This window comes from Apteryx mantelli, chromosome 25, assembly GCF_036417845.1.
Source record: "Apteryx mantelli isolate bAptMan1 chromosome 25, bAptMan1.hap1, whole genome shotgun sequence".
NCBI lineage: Eukaryota > Metazoa > Chordata > Aves > Apterygiformes > Apterygidae > Apteryx > Apteryx mantelli.
This window is the reverse complement of record NC_090002.1, coordinates 10,952,515-10,975,972: the sequence shown is the minus strand read 5'-3', so window position 1 is coordinate 10,975,972 and position 23,458 is coordinate 10,952,515. Positions and strand designations below refer to the sequence as shown.

General features: G+C 41.4%; 1 protein-coding gene across 1 annotated transcript; it reads right to left on the bottom strand.

Moving 5' to 3' along the window:
- Window positions 1-596: 596 nt before the first annotated feature.
- On the bottom strand, window positions 597-23,458 carry CTTNBP2NL (CTTNBP2 N-terminal like). The gene is made up of 5 exons (XM_067310718.1): window positions 23,417-23,458; window positions 18,399-18,506; window positions 6,683-6,913; window positions 5,545-5,652; window positions 597-4,717 (listed from the first exon to the last, which is right to left on the bottom strand). The coding sequence occupies exons 2-5, from the start codon at window positions 18,495-18,497 to the stop codon at window positions 3,239-3,241; spliced, it is 1,917 nt and encodes a 638-aa protein (XP_067166819.1). The 5' UTR covers window positions 18,498-18,506; window positions 23,417-23,458; the 3' UTR covers window positions 597-3,238.

Below are 23,458 nucleotides of genomic sequence, written 5' to 3'. Positions count from 1 at the left end.
TCCATTGCGAGTGCCTTTACTGCATTGTCCAGCAATCTCAAATGTGGCCTGTGACATAATTTAGCATTGCTCCTCCATGACTGAGGAGTGCTGAAGCTGCCAAGGGAATTCACACGAGGAAAACTTGAGTTTTCTGCACGAAAACCTGGCAGGCCACTTGCACGCTCTGCAAAAACCCCGTGTTAACATCACAAATTGCCAATACTGCAACGCTCCCGCAATGAGGTACTCTAGGAAAATTGTTCTACTTAAAAATGCTCCAAAGCAAAAGCTGTCAGGGCTTTGCTGTGCTGTGTCACCTGAAGCACACTATTTGCAGCAAAGAACCTCCTAGTACAACGTAGCCATGAATTTCAGGTAGCAGCAGACTGACTAGCAATACTGCCCAGACTGCCATCAGCAATAACTGATCACTGTACATTGTACTCAAAAATCCAGGTTTCTTCCAAAACTTGAAGGCATAAGTTAAAGCTCCAGTTTCTACATTAACACACAAGCACTGCTATTGATAGTTAGACTATTATCCGCTGGGTGGCCTCTGTGCACACACATTGTCCAGAAGTCAAAATTCCAAGCATGTTCTTAAGCAATTTGCACACCTTAAAAATAAAATCCTTTATTGATAATATGAATGTTTAACATGGTTAATGCCATCAGCTATAAAAATGATTAAAGTCTTCAGCTCAGTACATTTGGCTTTACAAATTTACAAGTGTTAATGAATTAATACTAGTGTATACATTTTGCACTTCATTATACTCCATTAGCCAGTGACAAATTCTGCAACGATTTTTGCTTGTAACAGATGTGAATTATAGAAGAAATATTTAGTTGCTTCCACACAGAATCTACAGCAAAAGTTAAATACTAACTCTATGCGTCTTACTGAATTAGTCGGATTCATTTTAATATTTGTGCTTAGTTTCTCTCAGAAGATAGGCTACTAGCAAAAATACATTCTTTTGCATACCCCCTTCCCATATTATATTTTAGAAGAAACAGTATTCAGTGCATTTCCTAATAAACTTCATTATAGTATCTCTCTATAGAGCTATCGATAAAGAAAGGGGATAATACCATTTAGATTAATGTAAAAGCAAAGAAAGATGTTAAAGCAGTGTATACAAAAGCCTCACTTTTGAATTGGAAGTGATACTTGGGCAAAAATCCATCTGCCCCTCAATTTTTAGAATTACTCTCCTCAAGAGAAAAAAAAAAATCATCTGCTGTGGACACTTCAAAATTAAAAAAAAGTGCTTCCCAAAGAGTCACTACCCATTTATCTCCAGGGTGGTACTACCTTCCTATTGTTAGTACATAGCCTATTCCAATGGATTAGGAACAGCGGCACATAAAACCACAATGCAAAAGGCTACTGAAAGGTTTGCAAAAACCTTTCTTGCTGTAATCTAAATACCCGCCATGTCAGTGTGGGAGAAGAGCAGGGTCACTTCAGACAACAGCCACTTCAAAGCAGCACAAGAGCTCTGATGTCCTACAAAATAAGACTCAAAGCTTAGGTCATGTACAGTAGTGCATCCTCCCAGTTGCTGCAGGGATCTTTCCTACAATAAAGTAGGATGTATTTCGTCTAATAAATTTTGAAAAAATGACAAAGGAAAAAGCATCTCTGACAGTGGGTAGCTACGCTCTATGTAAACCTTACACTGCTGTAGCAAGAAATGCTAAACATAGCATGACACTGAGCAGCAAGTCTAGCTTCTAAGTTTAGGATCAGTTCACATACAATACCTGGGATAACCAGCTCAGGGTTATGCTCTCAACCTCTGCACCACTGATCTGTATTGTGTTTGTCTTTTATTTCTCACCACAATCACTCAGAAAACCAAACTGCACTGTGCCACCAAATGGCAGGCAGCGTATGCAAGACATCTGCAGTGAGGACTACACTTCTTGCCTCAGATGGACATTTCTGCACTGGAATCTGTTGCTTCTCCCTTCTGTTGGGCCCATTTAGAAAAATAAGTTTTCATACAGATTGCCACAGACTTCAGCAACTCCTTACCCCTAAGTAACCAGTTTTTTTCCCCCAATCTTAATAAATTTCCACCTTATCTTCATGTTAGGGAGACCCTCAAGAATACCTTAAGATTTATATCTGCATTGTGTATTTAATATGTATGTGTGTAAAATTACCTACATATGTAACCAATTACATATGACAGCAATGATTTGGTTGCATATTTGCATCCAGTGAAAGCTGGCAAGATTCTATAGCTAGCTAGTCAGTAAAATCCAGGTCAGTCTGACAATTGATACAAGTGAGCAAAAAAATTATTGCTTTCTTTTATAGTAGAAGATCCCATTTTACTGTTGCAAGAAACCTGTACCATATGGACTAATGATTTTTCTTTTCAAGTAATAGCAAGATCATTATCAAGTAATAGCAAGATCCCTTTCTCAGAAGTTCTAAACACAACAGTAGAATGCTTGAATAATTTGAAATTAAAGGTGACTCACCAGAAACTAGAATTTAGCCATTTAAAGCACACAGGCATTTCCACAGAACACGTGTTACAGGAAAGCAAAACACTACGTGGATAATGAATACTGAGAGAAAAGTAATCAGGATTGTACTAAGGCTAAATTTTACCCCAAGAAACTTATGTGCACCTCCTAAAATACCTAGGACCTATGTCCTAAAGGGCAAAATGTGGCTGACTCTGTCAGTCTGGTGGTCACCTTACAGAACTTACTTGTAGCATATTTGCTAACTCATTTCAACAAATGGAAAGAATTAAAAACAGTGTTGGTTTAAACATTCATGACTCACAGAAGAATTCATTTCTGCAGCTAGATGGTTCCCCTCCTTGCCTTTTTCAGAAAATCACATTCATATTGCAGGCTTAGTTCAGGCACTTTTAATAAAATGTTCATCTGGAGTAAAAAGTCTGCATGAGTTTTTTTCTGCATAATTTAAAAGTAGCATTTCAGTCCCATTATAGTTTGATAGTTAGGTCCCAGCACATGATTATGGTTCCTGTCATCTCTGATGGTTTGACTGCTGCCATGAGACACTTGAGGCTACTGTATAGCTGTAGTTAAGGTTTCTTCATAAACAAAAATATTTTCCTACCTATTTGAAAAAGAAAAATATACTAAATGCTTTATACAGACAGATTCTGCTTCTATGGAAATAAATAACATGGAGTGGAAAAACAGTGTCTTAGCTCTAGGATGCTAAGCCATGGAATGTCACATTCACATTTTCTGGAGACTAGCTGCTAGTTGGCAGGAGTATCTCAATGTCTTTACCATTTGACACTACAGTATTGTTAGAGCAGCTACTTGCCACGTCCATGGGGGCACCTAGAGAAGATGCCTGAGAAGCGGTTTTGGTTACTGGAGTAGGAGCAGCAGGTGACTGAGCAAGGCCAGGTTTCTTCGGAGGAATGGGTGGTGGATTCCCTCTTTCCGCTCTGGGAATGGTTGGCGATTTAATTCCAGGAGACAATGGGCTTAGTGGACTAGAAACCTTGCCTGCGCTTGGAGAATGACCAGATTCATTTTTGGGGCTCGCAGCATTTGCCAGATTTCGATAGTCTGTGCCGAAAGGTGAGCTATTAGGGGAGACTGGTTTAATAGGTCCCTGCTGGCTGGTAAATCTGGAAAGGACCTGAGTGACTGTATTTCGGGCTAGCTGCTTGGCAGCAGAGTTATCTGCTAGAGTAGGAGACAAATCCCTTGATGGTGGGCTCTGCAGACCACTTGACTGATGGTCCTGTTCAGCCTGAGATTGAAACTTGTGCCGAGCTGCATGGAAACGTTGATTGATCCCCACCTGGTAGGACGACTGGTAACCAGGGCTGGTGGCTGAAGCTCCCACTAAGCGTTTAGTCAGAACTGGCGAGGAGCAGGGAGAAGGTGTTAGAGAGGATGCAGCTGTGCTGCTGGGAGACAGAGAGACCCCACTGGAAGGGAGCTGGGACATCAGATGGACTGGTGACTCCGTTCTTACAGGAGAACTTCCATTCTCAACTGCACTTTCTGGGGCTGCACCAGCAGACTTCTCCTTTTGAACTTGGTTCTCTGCTATATTTGTCTGCTGTATTTCACTTCCCATTTGCATGTCGGTATCACAATGACCATTGGATTTTGCATAGGAATGAGTAGGTGTAGTAGGGCTAGGAAATGTGGTATGCATGGCTTTGCTTGTGCTGGCAGGATCTGCTCTGTCTGCCTGCAGACACTCTGTCTGGCAAGACACAGACTTCACTGTAGCACTGTCAGTTACGACACCTCTGGACATCGAGGGCCTTGGCTGCACAGGCTCAGCAGGACTGTGCTCCTGGCAAGAAGCCTCCAGCTCTTTCAGGGATTTCTTCAAACATTCCACCTCTTCTTTCAGGGCTTTTGTACGATTTTCTTCTCTGTTCAGCTTGGCTTTCAGCTGTTCTCTTTCAATGTCAAACTCTGAGAGCTGCTTTTCTACTTGTGCTTCCATCTGTAAGCCCCGCTTCCTCTTGGATGCCAACTCCTCCTCCAGTTTACTCACCTTACTCTTCTCTTTTTCCAATTTCAAGCTCAATTCTGCTGTCTTCTGCCCCTCTTCAGCTGCTTTGGCAGTGGCTTTCTTGCACTCCACTACAAGCATGGAGGACAGTTGCTTGTGGCGTGCCCTCTCCTCTTCCAGCTGGCTTGACAGCTTCTTCTGTTCTTTTTCAAACTTTTTCACTTGGGATTTTTCAAACTCCAACTGGAAGATAAGAACAAAAAAGGACTCTAAGGGAACCAACAAAGCCTCCTGAAAGTAAATGAAGTATAACACTCCCAAAATGGAAGGTGTTACTAAATATCTTGGAGAAATTCCCTAGTAAAAGATGGCAATGCCTAACACAAGGAAGAGGTTCTTGCCCAAGGTATCTGTAAGACAGCCTTGTACGACAAGTGACTCAATCCATCAGCATGTATTAAGAATTATTACTAACTAGTAGTTAGCATGTATGAAATTCAATTGGCCTTTAGCATAATTTAGGCCCAATTTGCCATGCACTGATTAAAGAGGCTATCTGAAGAAAAGCTTACTTCCACCTCATTTACTTGTCGGTCTGCCTTTTAAAGGTATTTAGACTTTAAAATGCTGATGTGTTATGTATGTTATGAAGATCTATAGTGCTTGAATAACAGAAAACAGCAGCTTAGCTTTTTATTATTGTCTCTGAATAAAACACACAGGAGATCTTTCATGTCTTATCCTGACTTTTCTGTACCAGAGAGCTCTACCACTTGTAAGCACAGTGCAATTCTTGAGCATGTTTCAGCTTTCAGCCTGAAATAAGTTTTCAAAGCATTTAATCATCTATTAATAGCTTTTAGCACTGTTCAGCTACACAAGCAGGAAAATTAAGGTCATTTTTCACATCTAAATGTTAAAACTAGAAAAGCCTTAGAGGAGTGAGGGCCCCAATACTCTTTCAACATAAAGGTGCAATTACACATCAGTACTGAGTTCACCATCCAGCCTGAGCAGCCAGGAGCCCTGAGTTTCCATGGGCTGGGTAATTACCAGCTACCAAAGCACACCTGCTGGGTGAGCCGCTCCCTCTCCTTCTCCAGCATGTAGGTGACATCGTCCCCCTCCGCTGTGTCCTGGGCGTGCCGCTGTCTTTCTTCCTCAAGGTCCAATATCACCTTCCAAACAAACTTCAGTTACTTTAATGCAAAGGCACGCCTACAGATTTGTAACACGAGGAAATCACCACCTTCTCACACAGCCCAAATTAGACATGGTAACCTCAGACATCAAGTTCAACTCAAAATCATATAAAAGAGGCTTTTGGACAAATTGCACTGAGTCGCTAACTTGTATAGTTGAGCCAGTTTGTGAAAAAGGTTAGAAAACGCACTGTGTGCATCTTCATTTTAGTACTAAGTAGCCAAATTGCATGTTTTTCTCCAGACTGCAGAACAGCCTTGAGAAGCTTATGAGGAAGCAGGTCCTTACAGGATTCATAGTATCTGTTGTTGGTTATACAGTGCCCTTACCAGAATTTCCTGGCAGGACCATTTATATATATATAGGTATATATAAATAAAAAAGCAGGAGCAGACACACTACCTCAGAACACACATCACAGTGACACAGGGCATTAACAATTATAACGAGATGTTCTTAGCTACCGTTTTGATGGTAATTTGCATACAGACTCCCCCCTCCCCAGTGTCTTACAGGAGATTTGAGGACTGCAGTGCAAAGTTTATTTTAAAGAACCTTAATTTGTTCTTCCACTTAAGAAGAAGATGAGCTCTTGAAATGAAACTGCTTGCCATAAGGACACAGTTAAGGAGCTCCTTCAGATTTAACATTGAATTACATGAATGACTGAGATTCTATTAACTCAACAAAAAAGCCAGAACATGAACTTCCCAAGAGACCCTGCAGTATCTCATTACCAGAATTATAGGCTCTCCCAAAACATGCTCACCATGAATCTAGCGGCTCCTCAGTCTTTCTACAATTTAAGCTTCCAAACATTGCTTAAATACCTTCAAGAACATTTTCTCAGAAGGAAACAGTAGGTATATCACCCATATTGAGTGATAAGAAGCTTAAACAAAGGTGCAAAACCCTTTTAAACAAACTCACGGCATTTAAGCATTTTTGTTGAAGTTTATCAAAATGCAACTATGTTATTCTGCACAGCTTAGTAGAACAACCTACCTTTCTGTGTCTGCTTTCTGCAGCAGCTAGTTGGGATAACATTCTTTCCTGCATGTTCTTGCAGTGTTTCATCACCACTTTCAAAATAGATAAGGGATTGGAGCAGACAGGTTGCTTTTCACCATGATTTCCTTCTTTCAGGGTCTCAAAATCTCTCTGCAAAGCCATTAGCGGATCGCTGATATTGTACTTGCCATAGCGTTCTTCAATGAATGTATCTCTATGCTGGGCCTGAGATATACAAACAAATGTGTATTCCAATATACTAAAAACAGCAAACTAGCTGAATAAAGTCATTTGCAGTTAAGAGAAGTATCCCTCTTCCCCAGCTTTTCCACTTAGAGCTAAAGAAATTAACAGAATATGAATCAGACTTACCTAAGAGTATTAAGACAGGAAAAGACAAGCGTGTAACATTAAAGGTACCTGATTAACAGAGAGGAAGAAGATACTAATCCATAAGACAGGCAGTAACTGGTTAAGTGGTCTGCCTACCTTCTGTACCCACAAGAGGAATAGTGCAACCTCCAAGGCCCATCTGGACTTTGCCATTTCTGATGAGGCCAATAAAAGGGGACAAACACCATGTTTTTCACATACTAGGTGCATATGTTAGTCCTCTGGTGGCACAGACTCTGTTCAAATAAGTTAGACTATGAAAAGTGAAAAGTGTAAATCAGAGCATAATAATCCTTCTGTCCTCAGAAGGGATTTCTAAACTGACTATCAGAATTTTAGCATATAAAGAAAGTTTCAACTAGACTCCAAGCCAATAAAAAGCCCTCATTAATAGATCTAAAATGGGCAGAAATTGATGGTCCCCCCCACTAACGAAAAAAACAATTTTAGTATCAGAAACATTAAAGTGAACCCAGATCTTGCTGGCTGAAGACCTGAATCAGCACTGCAAAACTGGAAGACCCCACTGCTTCACAACCATTCCCAGAAGCCACCTGCTCTCCAAATGAATAAGATACCTGGAGTCTTGAGAAATTTTGCAAAAAGCACTTGCATTTCCATAATCAGAACACAAGCAGATAGATATCATTCACAGAGAGTCCAAAACAAGTGTGTGTGGGTTTATAAGCACATGCCTTGATTAATTTCTCAATGGCTCTCCAAATGAAAAGTCTTTTAATCAAGCGGCCTCAAACAAAGTATAAAAGAGAATAGAAAGTTTTGCTAAAACAAAACAAAACCCACCAAACCAAGCATGCTTCTCTGAGCTCTTAAGTGCAGGGCAACTAACTACCTATGCATAACCATAAGTACTTGTCACAGCTGCTGCCTGGTACAGAAGAATGTTTCAGCCAAGTCCACACCAACAGGTTTCAAGGCTCAAGCATTTCCACAACAGAGTTAGCTGATGAACCTCTTCACGCCACAGCTACTTATTATCTAGTCCATGAGTTATGTTCCACAGATTTGCAAAAGGAAAGAAGATAAATATCAGTTCTTGCTCACTGAAAGATTTAATAATTTACTGATGTTCCAGTGGAAGAGCAGTTGTGTGGTTTTCTCAGCTATGTCACCATCAAAGAATTTCATGTTGAGCAATTAAAGCATTTCACTCTCACAACAGCCTACAAATCTGTAACTTGTTAACAAAATCCTTAATATTCTAAACCAGACTAAACACAGTGAAGCCTCTCAAGAAACAAGATAGGAATGACTACCCTTCTTTCAATGACATGCAAGAACTACAGAAACCTACACATACTGTGCTGCAAGTCCTAAAACATTTAGAATCAGCCATTCTAGTCGGAAATCTGTTTGTTAGGATACTGTAATCTTATCCTATTGCTTTTCATCTCTTAGAAAGGCTACTGTGAAGTTCTAAAAAAGATAGGCAAAACAGAACTTTATAATAGATATTAAATTATCTACATTTTTACCACCATGATAAGAATCCATATGAGAACAAATATACATTCAACAGAAGACAAGAATAAAACAGACCTGAGATTCTCAAGAGCCCTCGGAGTTGATCTAACTTAGCTCCAAGAAATTTAATCATTAATTTCAACTGAAACAATTATAGCCTAAGCGCTATGCACTTCTGAAAAATCTGAGCCAGGGTGCTTCCCCATCCAGATGGAGCATTCCAGCATGGGTTATTAAAAGCACAGTTCTGATGGTGCTTGCTGATGGGGCTGTCTATGCCAAGAAAGGATACTTTTGAAATCCAGGATTTAAGTTTGACTCTTCTTGATTCACTATAGTCATGGTAATCAGTCCTTACAAGAGAACTTGTGACTACAATTTTCTAAAGCACGTAGATGATTGTTTTCTTCTTCATAGTTACATTTTTAGCAAGGCATTAAAGAAAGCTATCGCTCCTCTGCGTGAGTTACCTACAACATTTTCCTCTGCGAAAGGCAGGAGTTAGCCCCAGTATCTTTAACCAGATTCTCTTTCCCTAACATGCTATTACCTTTAGAGTGGTTTAATTTCAACCATACCCCAGCAAAGTACTGTGGGATCTACAGAGAAAAATGATGATATTAGCTGCACTTTGACAGCAAGCAAGCATGATGTTTTTGCTTTGAGAGCCTGGCCCAAACAAATGCTCTCTGTATGTTATCATGTGCGTCTTAGCTTTATATGTATGCTGTGCACACATCTGGGCATCCTTATGAACATAAACAGAAAGTAAGCCATACCAAATTAAACACAGTAGCTTTTTCAGAATTAATAAAGAGTTCTTCGCACAAGTCCCACAAAGCCTGGGCTCTGTTGATCCTGCAAAATGGCATTTAGCTGTCGGGGGGCAGGAAAAACAAGCTGTCTGCTCCGCAGAGGGAAACGTCAGCCTAGCTGCGCTTTTTCAGAAAGCCTTTCAGCTAAGAATGGCAAACTACTGAGCGTTAACCAGCACGAATGCCTTTCCTAAGGATATTTTTTAGATAGGAAAGAGAGAGTCTGACTAAAATTAAAAGACAGCTTAGAAGCCAGTATTTATCGGAATGATTATTTTTTGGTGTTCCAGTAAACTGCGCTGAAAATGTAAACATTTCCCTCCAGTACACAAGAGGGACAGTGATTCTCTAAACACCACCCCACACACCAGTTGATACAGATTCACTGAAACAGAAAAGCAAATTGCTCTGGCAAAGAAAGTTAACTTTTTAAAAGTTATTTTACAGATAATTTGTGAAGTTGAGATATAAATGCAATTTGAACACCTCATTCTATATGTAGCTCTGAAAAATCTGCTACTCCAGTTCTCTTCAGCATCTAACTGCTTCACGTAGTTCAGCTTTACTAAAGGGATGTTGAAAAAAATAATTGAGCCTTACAGGTCAGAGGATTGATATAACCACCAATAAAGTATTGCTTTACTCAGTAGCTCAGGAGAATTTCTGGTCTCAACTATATTCTAAGCTGCAACCATGTAATTAGCGTGAAAAAACATAATCAAAGGCAAACTCTACTCCCAATAGGAGAATTTTATAAATTACTAAGCAACAACAACAAGAAAAGCACCTTTTTTTCCCCATACATCTTCCAAAAATCAAAAACATTTAGAGACATTTGTCCTATAATGCTAGTTTGTGGCTGTATTTTAACACTTGCAGTAAACAAAGAGAAACATCACACAAAAGCAGTGATTCCAGATCCTGCTTCCTGTTTCTCTATCTTCCAAAGAAAAGTGGACGTTACTTGATTCCAAGTATGTTTGATCAGAGCTTAAGATACTGTTCAAGCTTTACATAAAAAAAGGAAGAGGAAGGAAAAGATCAGCCCTGGAAATGGGAGGGCCGTCTTGGATAATGAGCCATCCGAGGTTTAATGAATCACAGGAAAAACCACAGGCCTAATTTTTTTTAATAAATGGAGGGGTGGGGAATCTTCATTTATTCTGAAGCATTATAAAAATGACTAAACCTTCCTACAGATGTGTAGGGAACTTGCAAGTGACTCAAGCACTGGAAAGTCTTTAAATACAAATTTGAAAATTCATCCAGCTGGCTTAACTGCTTTCACAGATGAGCTGTTTTTCCCTTTTAACTAGAGCCCACCTCTGTAGTGGTTACTCTGCAACCACGAAAGGACGGAAACTCTCTCCAGACCGGTATCAGTGCTTCTAACAGTGTAAGCAAGCATGAGGACATCCAAAAAAGTCTACTTCTGGGTCACTTCTTTCTAGTAAAGAGCTTAAGAAATTGGAATTAAACTTTATCAGTTAAGGTCACTCACATTACAAATACCCTCGGATTTTCGGGAGTACTGAAAGTGTGACCAAAGACATGTTTTGCCTCTGCTTCTCGTCAGCGTTTGCTCTAGGTTGTGTCGAATTTAGTTGGGGGTGGTTTATTTCCTGTCCGAGAAAGAACAAGAAGTTCTTCCTTGCTACTTTGAGCAATTAAGTATTTTCCTGACCTAGCATGACAAACAGATGAGACTATCATAACATTAATAGCTTTCCGAAGTCCAGCTATTCTCCTTTAGTAGCCAGCAGAGCATAAACATTTAATTAAAAGTCGTCTAGACTACAGCAAGTCTTAAACAGATCATCCTGGACAGACCACAGCTCGTTTACAAAAACAAATCCACTGCTTTGGCATTTGGGCTACTGTGCACTTGGAAATGTGGGATCCAGATTTCCCGCCTGCTGCCCGCAACACCTGTGCGCTACCGGTTTCGCTGAACAGCCCGGTCCTTCACTGCAAGAATCAGCCCCGTTCCCCTGAAATTAAACCATGGTACGTGACCTGCGCAGGGCACTGTCCCCATACGCAGGGGGCAGCTCCGGGGCGACTCTGCAGCACAACCACCACCGCCAGGATCATGTACACATAGCACCTCCAACAGCTGTGAATTTGTCCAGTCTGAACCGGAATTCGTTCCTAAATACTGTTTCTGCTCAACTTCCAAAACAGAAGCGGCTTGGTGACAGAAGAGAATTTTTAGGACTATTATATTGCCCTCCCCCAAAAGGAAAAGAGATAATATTTAAATTGGGGCTGCTCTTGAAAAAAAGGGGGGGGGGAGCAGCAAGGCATGTTAACTACTTTTAAAACCAATGATCAGAAGATTTAGGCATATGCAGCGGGGGTAATGCTCTAAATTGGCTGGCTTTTAGTTCAAATTAGGGTAATTGACCTCTGCTAGTCTGTTCTGAAAAAGGATAATTCTGATTTTATGGAGCAGAAGCAATATCTGAAACAACTGAAAAGATGTTTCCTGTGCAGACACGCAAAGGATTCACTCTGTTAGGAAAAAGCTGCTGTTTTCCCTGGGGAATTCTAGACTGTTTTGGGCTGAGCATTTCCCATAATCTACTTTAAAAAAAAAAAAAAAAAAGATTTCCTTTTATTGAAAGCTTGTTTATGAGACAGTATTTTCTCTCTGCCTTCAATAATCTTTACAACTTGTTTTACTGGAACATCAAATAGTGGGAATTTCCAGCACTCATTTTAAGTACTTTTTGGATACAAAGTGGGATATTACTCTCGCCTGTAAGTTTTGAGTTTAGGTTTTCACACTGGGCACAACAGAAACAGTGCAGTTACTTGGGTAACAGTTCTCCAGCAGTAATTTGTACAGAAGTTCCTCCTTTAGACTGCAGAGAATGGTATAATCTTTAAATAGATTCTAGCTGCCTTGAACTTCCTTATTAGCTTCTTCCCCCAGAGACAGATATTGGAAATAAAGACAAGCTGAGGCCACAGAAATCACCGACACAGGAGGCAACTGGGGGTGGGACCACCCGCTTCGCATGGAAGTAGATGTCCAAAGGCTGGAGCGCGATTGACTCTTGCATTAGCTTCAGCTCCAGATCTGAAGCAACCCCTAGCAAAACCTGCAGAGCAGAAATTAAAGCAAATACTGTATTTGTTACAAATACTACATCAAGTGAACAAGCCAGGTAAACAAGAGCCACCCAGACTTGCCCATGTAATACCTGTTACCAACTTTGAAAAGGTTAAGAAATGCTCTTAACAAACAGCAAGCAGCACAAAAGGGCATTTTTTCCCGAGAAGCTTTTGCCGGGGTCCCAGGGAGCGCGGGGCTGCGGCGTGCAAGCAGAGCCCAGCCCTGGGAGCGGCACAGCGCGCAGACTGCCCTTCGATCACCCGGCAGCGCGGCACCCAAAGGTACCCGGGCGGCAATGCAAACCTGGAGCCGTTCCCGCACTTCTCTTCCTTGTTCAGAGCCTATCTAGGTATTGGGAGGGACCGGAGGATCTAAAAATATCGGAGGACAAAAGCAAAAGCAAATAAGTTCCCCCCCCCTCCAAAAGAAAAACTGCATTCCAGAAGGGGAACACACACTGGAGCCCTGCTAGACCTAAGCTGCTTTATAAGCTATGCAAAAAGCCCCATCTGTGAAAGATTTACTAGCATCTGTAGTAAGGTTTTATATTACTGAAGTTTTTTTTATTTAAACAAGAGGTAGATTTTTTTTGTTTTTGGAACTGCACCGTAAATTAATCTCCAAGCCTACTGACAAAAATGAACACTTAGCTTTGCAATGCATTAATGCTGCTTTATAGAGTGGCTTACTGAATTCAGAAGTAAAGCAATGAATGCCCAGCTCTCAGTCATCAATGCAAAATAGCCAGTTTCTACTGCAGTGTAAATTGCCTAAAACCTTACTGCTAAAGAAATAAGACAAAGTTGTTTCCTGTTTTCTAAACGTAAACAGAACTATTTCTAGTGTATGGGGAATTCTGATAAAAAATGGGGGGAAGGGAACAAAGTGCTCTAATATACCAACAGAGATTTATTTAAATACCGAGTTGTTTTCAGCCATGGTGTGCAATTCAGAGGACTAATTTGTAGTTCACACATGCAACCCTTTCTACACGGCAGCAAGGGCTGACAATCTAGCCCCTAGTGTTACTTACGTAACTCTGACAGCATCTGGTTTCGGGATGATTTAAATGTGATTATAACTACAGGAAAAGGAGCACAATAAGAAATGAGATTTAAGGTATGTTCTGAGGGGAACACTGAGATTTGTGTAGTGCACAGGAAGCTATTTTCAAGCAAAAATTTTTTTTCAAAAAGGTATCAAGGTTAAAATAAAGAGGAAAAAACTGAAGCACTGGAAAAAGTATTTTAAACACAGTAAATGTGTTCACTTAGTCCTTTACTCTAGTATCTCCAGTTGGAATTGAAGTAACATTGCAATTTGAAATGGACTTCACCCGTCAGGACCAGGTCCATGGCAAGAGCGCAGGAGGAAGAGACAGTGACGAACACCTATCGCTCAATTAAAAACAATACAAGAGAAATTACGGCATCGGAAGAACCGCAACGGAGGCGGGCAGCCCGGACAAGTCGCAATAAGGTAGAAGTATTGATCTGAGGCGACCCAGCATATTCCTCTTTATAAACCGAGGCAGGGCTACCTAAATCAGCCCAGCGAACCACCCCTCCTCTCCTCGTACAGGAGCGGAGGGATCCCACCTCCAGAAGCGGTGCAGGGAGACAACCCACGGCAGAAAGCGTGAGGATTTGGGAAGGGGAGGCGGAGAGGGGGAGGATGGTAACGGAGCAAACTAAGCAAGCGGTCCCTGAAAAGCCAGCGTCACAGCCTTGGTTTTGACACAGTGAGAAACAGGGCCGGTGCCAGCAAACAAGTGGCCTAATATCATGAGGGAGAAGGGAACTATTTTAGGATTTGTCATCTGCATGCATGGATTCTCTCTACTAAATGCCAGATTTTTTAAGCAGGCAGGAATATCAACGACTGAAGACTGTACTGAAGTTAAGTTACAAGTTCTCAAACGAAGGCACATTTTTTCTGTGCTGATCCTTGTTCCTGCCTATAACAATACAGCACAGGATGTGCCTCAAAAATTCAGAGGTTTCAGAAGCATTTAAATCTTAATTAGAAGCAAATTAGTCCACGAGAGGAAATGCACTTTTCTTACTTTATTGGACAATCAGACAGTAGGTTTAAAAAAAAAAAAACAACAACCCCTGATTTTTAACCATGGACATATATTTGCCTCATGCAACTGCTGTAGAAAAATACTGCCATTACTTTAAAGATTATGCCATATTCTAAAGAACTTCCGCTTGCCCACTGCCTCTTTCCTACATACATACGCACTTAATATAAGACTATCAGGCCTCAAAAGAAATCTGATTGCAGAGGCAGAATGTACTGCCCCGAACAATCAAGAAAAACAGCTGCAAGACCCCAAGTGAGATGGTTTAGCTGTGCGTGAAAGACACAAATGCTTTTATCAGCCCTCGATGCTTTGACTCCTCTCAGCAGAGCTTAGTTTGATTTATCCAACATGTACAAACCTAACTCCTCTCAGGTTCAATCTTTAATTCAGTCTTGGAGGACTTTTCCTTCACAGCAGCAATTTTGTATTTATCCAAACAGGAGTAAACAGATTACTCTGAGGTGGGTTTTCCTTTAACTAAAAATAGTTCAGTGGGTGAAGCATTTTAAAATGGTTACTGCAGTTACTATTAGTAAACAAAAGGAAAAGCACAATGGGACCAGAATTTCGCTTCTTGTGGATTCTAAATAGACAGACAAAGCAAGGCAAAGAATTTTCTGCCACCGAAACTCTGTCCAGGTACTATATAGTAAGTGGTTACATGAGTTTTTTTCTTTAACATATGCAATGTTCAAAAGGGCAATACTGCACTGCCAGCCCAAAGCCAGACTTGAGCTGCAACGTTAAACCTAGCTTTTAGACATGAATAACGGAACACAGCTGGGACATCTACAATATTTCACCATTTGCTACAGGTTCAAGCCGACTGGGCTTCCTACAGGGCAGTGATCTGGAAGCAAGGCTGTACGCAGCCAGAACCAATTCTAATTTGAAGCTTTTACTGCCATTTTCCTACTACACCCAGTTTTCCTTGTATTCTTAAAAGGAGACATTAGTGTATCCTTTACAGAAGTATAAAAAAGCACCAACCTTTGATTAGCTTTGCATTTCATACCAGATAATTACCCAGCACAGATTACAGTTTCATTTAATTTCTTCTCAGCTATGTGTACTTGACAAGTTATGTTAAAAGGGTATTTGAACTGTATTACATTCTTCATGCCAGAGGGAACTATAGGTTAAATTTCAACTGAAAAGATAATAGCACTTCATTATTCAAAGGTATGCATTAAAAATCTGCATTCTGGAGCTGCATTCTTCTCCAGTCTCTGTACTCTATTATATGTATTTTGGATTGCAATATCAAAACTATACTTTTATTTCTATGTCATCAAAATATGTTATCAAAATAAGATTGATCCCAAGATAGACAAGAAATTTGCAAGCCTACTCTAAAAGTAGAGTCTAAAAAGAAGAGCCAAGTTTTTTAGTACACCACTTAGAAGGTAACAACAAAAAGATTGCTCAAAAGCAAAAAAGAAGAGATCACAATAAGCACACAGATGTCCCGTTTCAGAGGAGGTTCCCCTCCTCTTCGGTTCTCATTTGGGATCAAGCCACAGACATGTCTGAAGCACGACTAAGCCACCACAGCTCTCAGACCTGCAAGCTGCCAGTCCTGTTTTGAAACACCTGAAAGCCTAAACATTATGAGCAGTCACAGGTCTTCTGGAAGAAGCCTTCAACACTGAACACTGTCACAACTCATTTCTTCAAAAATCCACCTCTCCCATCCTTTATATCACTCCAGTTTAAGTTCAAAGTTACTGAATGGATAAAGAATATTCCTGAGGCTTTCATCTCCATGATGGCCTCATATCTGAACTTGAAGGTAGAGTCCATACACGCACTAAAAAATTAAGCTCTTTGTGCACTATTTCAAGTGACATATATACTGATGTTAAGGTAGCATGGATATTTTACTATCATTTTAAAGCAGGTCAGATCTTTGCAGAGCCTCCAGCTTTTTGTTTTCAACCATCAGAAGAGAGATCAAACAAGAAAGTTAGGTCAGAACTAATTAAATCTACAATGCAAGACAGAACGAACAAGGCTGAAAATGGAAAGGTACATACAAAACCGCACCCCCATTCTCAAGACTCAAAGCAGGGGAAAAAATACAGTATTGCTTTAACATACTGAAATCAGCTATTAAAAAAGTAGACCAACAACTAGAATATTAGCTCAGCCTAGAACAGGATTTGTGTATTCCAAACTATAAGCCCTAGAAGCAGTATACCAAATTACTAGTGGATGAATATCTGCAAAATACCTTAATAATTCTCATAAGAACACCTTCACTTCATTAAATGCAGCATGACAGAACAGGAACGATTATCCCCTTCAGAAGGTGCATGAGACAGATCCATTTTAATGCACACCCAGAGGAACAGCTCTGGATGGAGTGACAAAGCGAAGCCCATTTTGGATCTGACATCATCACTGTAGTCACATAATTGCTGCTGTCAGGGTATAAACAAAGGCGCAATCTCAGATAGGCGAGACCAACGCACAAGTGATTTTACAGAGCAAATTTAGCTTCTTCAGCACTCAAAAACAAGCTGGAAGCCTGTGCAAGTCGCAGAGAATGTACTTAAAAACACAACACGAAGTTTAAAGAGCTGACAAGTGCCATTCCCTCAGCTACTACCAAGCACTGTGGTAGTCTCCCAGAGGTTAATTGCAACAAGAAAGAAAGTCCTGAACCTTGAAGGATGAAATACAATCTAGCCAAACAGAAACAAAACCTGCACGTAGACGCTATTGCTTCTGGCCAGCAACACGTGGCCAGAGAGACATCAGGTCTTCGATCACCAAATACAAAAAACAAATAACAAGAAAATTACTAAACAAAAGGGATGCTTTTCAATTTCTTTAGGGTGAATAGAATTCCACCTCACTGAGGCAGAGTGTCAGCTAGGCAGCCTGCCTACTTTGAAAATATTTTCTAGACTCAGCAGTGACACCCCTAACTGACCAGAGCCCATACAGTCCCGTGGTCCATACTGCCTGAACAAGAGGAGCACCAGCACGGAGCCCTCTGGAAGCCCGCAGACCTGACCCGCGCACATCCAGCGCAGGGTTTCTAACTCACGTACGCTAACGCTGCGTGGGCCGCAGTTCCATGCAGCGTGGGCTATCCTGCGAGAAGTGGTCCCGCTTGCTCCCACGCCACCCCAGCATGTCCCATCACAAGCATTCACACGACCACAATGTCAGCTGCACTGGGGACCTGACATGGGTTGAAACCGACTTCTTTGCTGGGCTAGTTTTAGCCGGTGTCAGTTACAAGTCTAGTTCATTGCAAGTTACATTGATGCTTGTGCCAGTAAAAGGAAAAAATAAGTAGCAGGGCACGCAGGTCTGCTTCCCTCAGCAACGGTGCCAGCTTATATTGGCTTCGTAGGATATAAAGCCATGGATGCTCTTTTTAAAGTGTAACATTATTCTCAACAAAAGATTAATCTGATCCTTCCTGCTGAGAAAATGTTCTGCTTTAAAAAAGCCTTCTTACTAAAGAAGAACACAAACCAAAGCAAGTCTGATAGACCCTTTTCATTTCTCATGGTAACATAAATCCTCAGCCCTTCATCAGAAAGGATGAAGGCACACACATAAGGCTGCATCTAAACATTGAAATGCTCTTTCTTGAAACCAGCTTTCAATAAGGAATTCCAAGATGTAAAGTGATATACAGCATTCATTATCTAACACCGCTGATATTAAGATGGAATTCTGACACTAATAAATCTTTGCTTCTGAACTTTATATTGGATGCAAGTATTTTGCAGAACATATAGTACTACTGTTCTAATTACCATGATAGAAACAAAAATGACAACATACCTTTAAGGCTTCTATGACAAGATCTCTTGCTTCTAATTCTCCCTCAAGAATGCTAAACAGCGTCAGTAGTTCTGGTTTGCTGAGTTTTTCCAGATTCATCCTGAAAATCTGAAAAATAGGAAATTGTTTACTGAGTATTTATCTGTATATCAAAATCAATATACTAAGTTACAGCATATAATCTCTGTTTAACTTTAGCTTCCTGTTTGCCCATACTACAGCTTGTCCTGAGGGGAAGGGCAGAACACACCATGCAAACATGTTCTCTTTAAACTCCAAGACAAGCTGCAGAAGATTCGTTTTCCACCTTTTCCCAAGGGGTCATGAACATATGTATACCCAGATGGTGCAGGCAGAAAGTAAGGGCTAAAATGACACTACGATATTCACCGAGAAGTAGCCAAAGTTAACAGGAGAGGAAAAAATATGGATATTTAAAAGCCATACTACTTTGGATTACACATCTGGATCACACAGCTGCAAACACCACACTGAACTTAATCTTGTGCTCAGTTCAGGCATACATGTTCAAGTTTTAAAATCGCTACTGAGGAACAATGATTAATGCAGTCTAAACTGGGCCATCTTCCACAAATGTAATGGTAAAGTTAACATTTCAGCACTACAAAATACTTTTTAGGAATGCCATTATGCATTACTTATGGAACAGGCCCAAACCATTCTACAAAAAAATCAATGCCACAAAAACCCACACATTTAATTACTATTCTTTCAGACTGATTCAATATCACCATTATTTGTGAAATGTAATTTTACCATCCACATCAGAAGGAAGACCCATCATTTGAAATTTGCATACAGAAAGCTTGTTAAATTTCTGTATCTTATTTTGTTGATACACTTAACATCAGCTAGTGATGAGCCTCTGTATTACATTATTTTATTAACAAAGGCAACAATTTCATCAATTTTTATGAAGTCCAAGCCTCTGATGGAAACATACCCCATTAGGAGAGTCTTGTGCCCTGCAAGACAACAATCAAATATGCCTTTCCTTAGTCCAATTCACATCCATCTTTTGCTGCTATTAATATCAAAATACTACTGGATGAACAAGCTACTCAGTGATACTTAACTCCACTTTACCAGTAAAAGATAAAGGGTTAATTTAACTTTTACTAGAGAAACCTCTCCATCTAAAACATTCAACTAAACTCTAGTTTTTCTGAAGTCACTGCTACTTTACAACCAATTTGCATAACTGTGCCTCTAGAGAATTATGCACAAACGCATGTTCTGTCTTGTTTATGCCAAAGCAGTTTTCCAATTGCTGGGAACAGAAAGTTCTGCTTGCAGAAAAGAATAAGTAGCCTTCACAGAGCAAGAGAAATTTGAAGCCCATTTGATCCCCCCTGCTAACCAGGGAAGTCCCCCACCACAGTCGTGTCCTCGCTCCATGCAGGGTTTTACTAGAAGTTCCATAAAGCAGCAGTGTTTCTTACTGATTTTTCTGGATAACCTTACCATTGGCACGGGCCATTAAATGAAACTTAACAGAAAATGATCATGATTGTTTGAGATATTGTGGTTGTTTTAAAACCAATATAACGACACCACAGATGTGCCAGCACTGCATGTATGCTCTCTACTGCACAGCCATTAACTTACATTCGAGAGGAAAATGCATGACTATAAACTGCTCAGTAAATCCATAAACGTCTGCCAGGATTTCAAAAAAAGACTGGTCAAGGGTTGACACAAGCGTCTATCTTAAAAAACTCGCTATACTGATTCAAATCACATTTCAGTGGGACACTGCATTGGTGGTCACTATTCAGCACAGTCTTAAAGTCAGTGGGTACACCTCTACGTACAGTTATTCAGGACCAGGAACACACTATCTCCCTCATCTTTGGATATTTCTGTTGACAGGTCTGTCACCCTCTAAAAACCTGCTAGCTAAGATCCCATTTTCTATGACATAGGAGTCATTAACAGCTTGTCCATCTTACAGATAAAGGAAGACAGCATAACAGAGGCAAACTAATGTTTTTATATATTCTTTATATATATATATATTTTTATATATATATATATATATAAAAATATATATAAAGTTTATATATATCATACATATATTCACACACACACACACAAACATATAAGAGAAAAGAGGGCCTGTTTTTAGCTTTTAACATTTACCATGCCTAATTTGGTACTTACATTCGAGAGCTGCTTTACTTTCCTGGACAGATTGAAAATACCTGGACCATCTGAGTGTCTGCCCAGGAGATGCATGGCTTAATTTTAACACTAGCTCAGTTCTTGCTCAGACTACATTCACAGAAGCTAAGACTGAATCAGTATTTCTGGGAAGTAGCAACATTTTTTTTTTTGCCAGATAATCATTAAGTTATTAGTTTTGCAGTGTTATAAGCTAGAAATAAAAAGGAGATTTTTTTCTCTTTGACATCTTAAAGCAAAGTATATAATCTAAGCACATTAACACCAATAAATTTGGAACATGGACTTTAAACATGAACAAAGTCTGCACTTTTTCAAATGAAGACGACATGGAAACTTGCAGCTAAATCACCTCATTTAGTTACCAAAAGGCACACTCTTAAAGCAGGGACAGCTACCTACTGCAGTTCAGTATTTTAAAGCAATTATTCTGTGCAGTAACCATTTTCATTCTATATTCTAAATACTACCATTGTGACTTGTACTTCCACAGTGCTGTAGAAATAAGCCATGTTATTTCTCACACGCTTCTATGCCTGTAATCCTGAATCAGCTGCATAGCAAACAAGTCCCACCCTAAAACACTGGTAGTGAGCGAGACAGCCTCAGTCACCTCGCATGCAACCTCCTGCCATGGAAGAGCTGTACATGTTATACTGAATCTGTAACCGTCAAGTGCTCACTTTTAGGGCCACTCAATACTAGGGAACCGAAAAATGTAGAAAAAGGCAATTCTGTTCATTCTAGATTTAAAAACAAGCAAACAAAAAAACAAGCAGCCTCTCCAGATCAGAGAGCTAATAGCCACATACCTGAAAGTTCCTCCTTCCCCACCCAAATCTGAATCCCTTCCATGCCTTCAAACATCACAGGTTCCAAGACTTCTTTCCCATCAGGTCCCTACTCCTTCTCCCTTCCCATTTCTCTTTAATACCACTCCAACCCTGTTCATCTAGCCAGTTCTTCCCTTGCAAACAGTCCCATTCTGCCGAGCAGATCTGCACTTGTCAGCTGGGGAACTGGGCTATTATTTAAAAGCCTCTAAACAAGAGATATAGTTTCACAGCAGTGTAAACAAGATCTGGAAACATCCAAAGCATACTACCAGCTTACAGTCAGTGAAATATCCTAACCGGGGCAATCATGCAGAGATCACAAACCACAAGGACTTCATTATTTAGTCTGATGGTATAAATATTTTCCCCGAGTCTGAGATATACCACCGTTTTTGGACAATAAACAAGTGTTTAGAGCATAAACAAAGATAATTACTTATTACTTGCCTAAAGGTAAACTTCCTTTTAGCTGTGCTATGAACTGTTAAAGAGTTTCTCCTCAGCAGACCCATACCTGCCCATGAAAAAGATGAAACTTCAGAAAGTTATTTCCAAGTATTTAATAAATACCAAGAGCAGTTTAAGCACGTGTACAACCATGCGAGAAAACAAACCAGGGAAAGCTATCTTTGGCATGTGCCTCTTCAAGAACAGGAGGAAAAAAAGCGATAAGCTTCTGGGCTACAGTGGTTCCTCAGTGCCCCTAATCGTGCTTACGATGACTACGAAACCATCAGGGCTGGCAAGCTGCTTGGATCGCGCACCTATCACACAAACCACATCAACCAGCGCTGCCAGCGCAACGAGAGCACTTGACCCACGGGCGCAGCGAAGGTTTGGGTTACTACACGGCGAGCGCTAATCGGGGGAGCCTAGACACACGACTCGAGGCGCTAGCAGGAGTGTTCATCACAGCCAAGCTTCAAGATATCTGCAAGCCCTTGGCCCAAATCTCATCTACCTCTTTAACGTATTGTATAGAGCATATCCTCTTTCAGGGGAAAAAAGGCAAGCTCTGTTAGGGGATAACTTGCCTTTTTCCCCCCTCTGAAAGAGGGTATCGCCTTTCCTTGCGTATGCCATGCCTACCATCATGCCATTTCAGCAATGCTTTTATGTCCACAATCCCGAACCAGTTTCGTTTCTTTTCTCCCTGAAGAGGAAGCGATATCTTCCAGGCGATACCTTCATGGGACCTTATCCCTGTGAGAACCTAATCAATGAAGTTTGAAAACCTCTCAAGTTTAAAAGCCTGCTGCACGCATCCTGTGTGATGCTCAAGCAAACTGCCAAAATAATTACACATAACACGTTCATACAATAAAAACCTGAAACACACTTTGTAATTGTGTATTCACAACACTACCTGGCGCTGTATCAAAACCGTGGAGATTTTAGGTTGACGAGCAGCATTTAAATCCCCCATCTGCGCACCTTGGAACCACAAGCAAGAAGGAAGGAAACTCCCCAAATTCTCCTCATTCAGGTATTTACTAAAGCGTTACCTGAGACGAAGTGAGCGTCTAAAATTCGCACCCAAAGCGTGGCCAAAGCCGCTGAACGGCAGCGGCGCGACACCGCCCGCTCGCGCGGTGCTGCCGGGCCCCGAGGCGCCCCGGGGGGGCAACAGGCGGCGAAAATGAGCCCAAACCGGCGGCGTTTGGGGCAGGGAGGGGCCCGGGGAGCCCCGAAAGCGGCGGCGCCCAGCGCTCACCCCGGGACGGCGCGGCAGCCCCGAAAGCCTCGAGTTTCGCCCCAAAGCGGCCCGCCGGCGGCTCCGCAACCCCCGGCCCGGCCCCGCCGGCCGCCGCGGGCCCCGCGCACCTGCCGCGGCCCGCCCGAGGGGGCGGCGCCGGGCCCGGCCGCGCCGAGGACACGGACACGAACACGGACAGGGCGCCGGCCCCGCCGCGGACAGGCCGCCCCCGCCGCCGCCCCCCGACCGGCCCCGCCGCCACCGCCGCCGCCGCCACCGACCTGGCGCCGCCGCCGCCGCCGCCCCGCGCCGCTCCGCGCCGC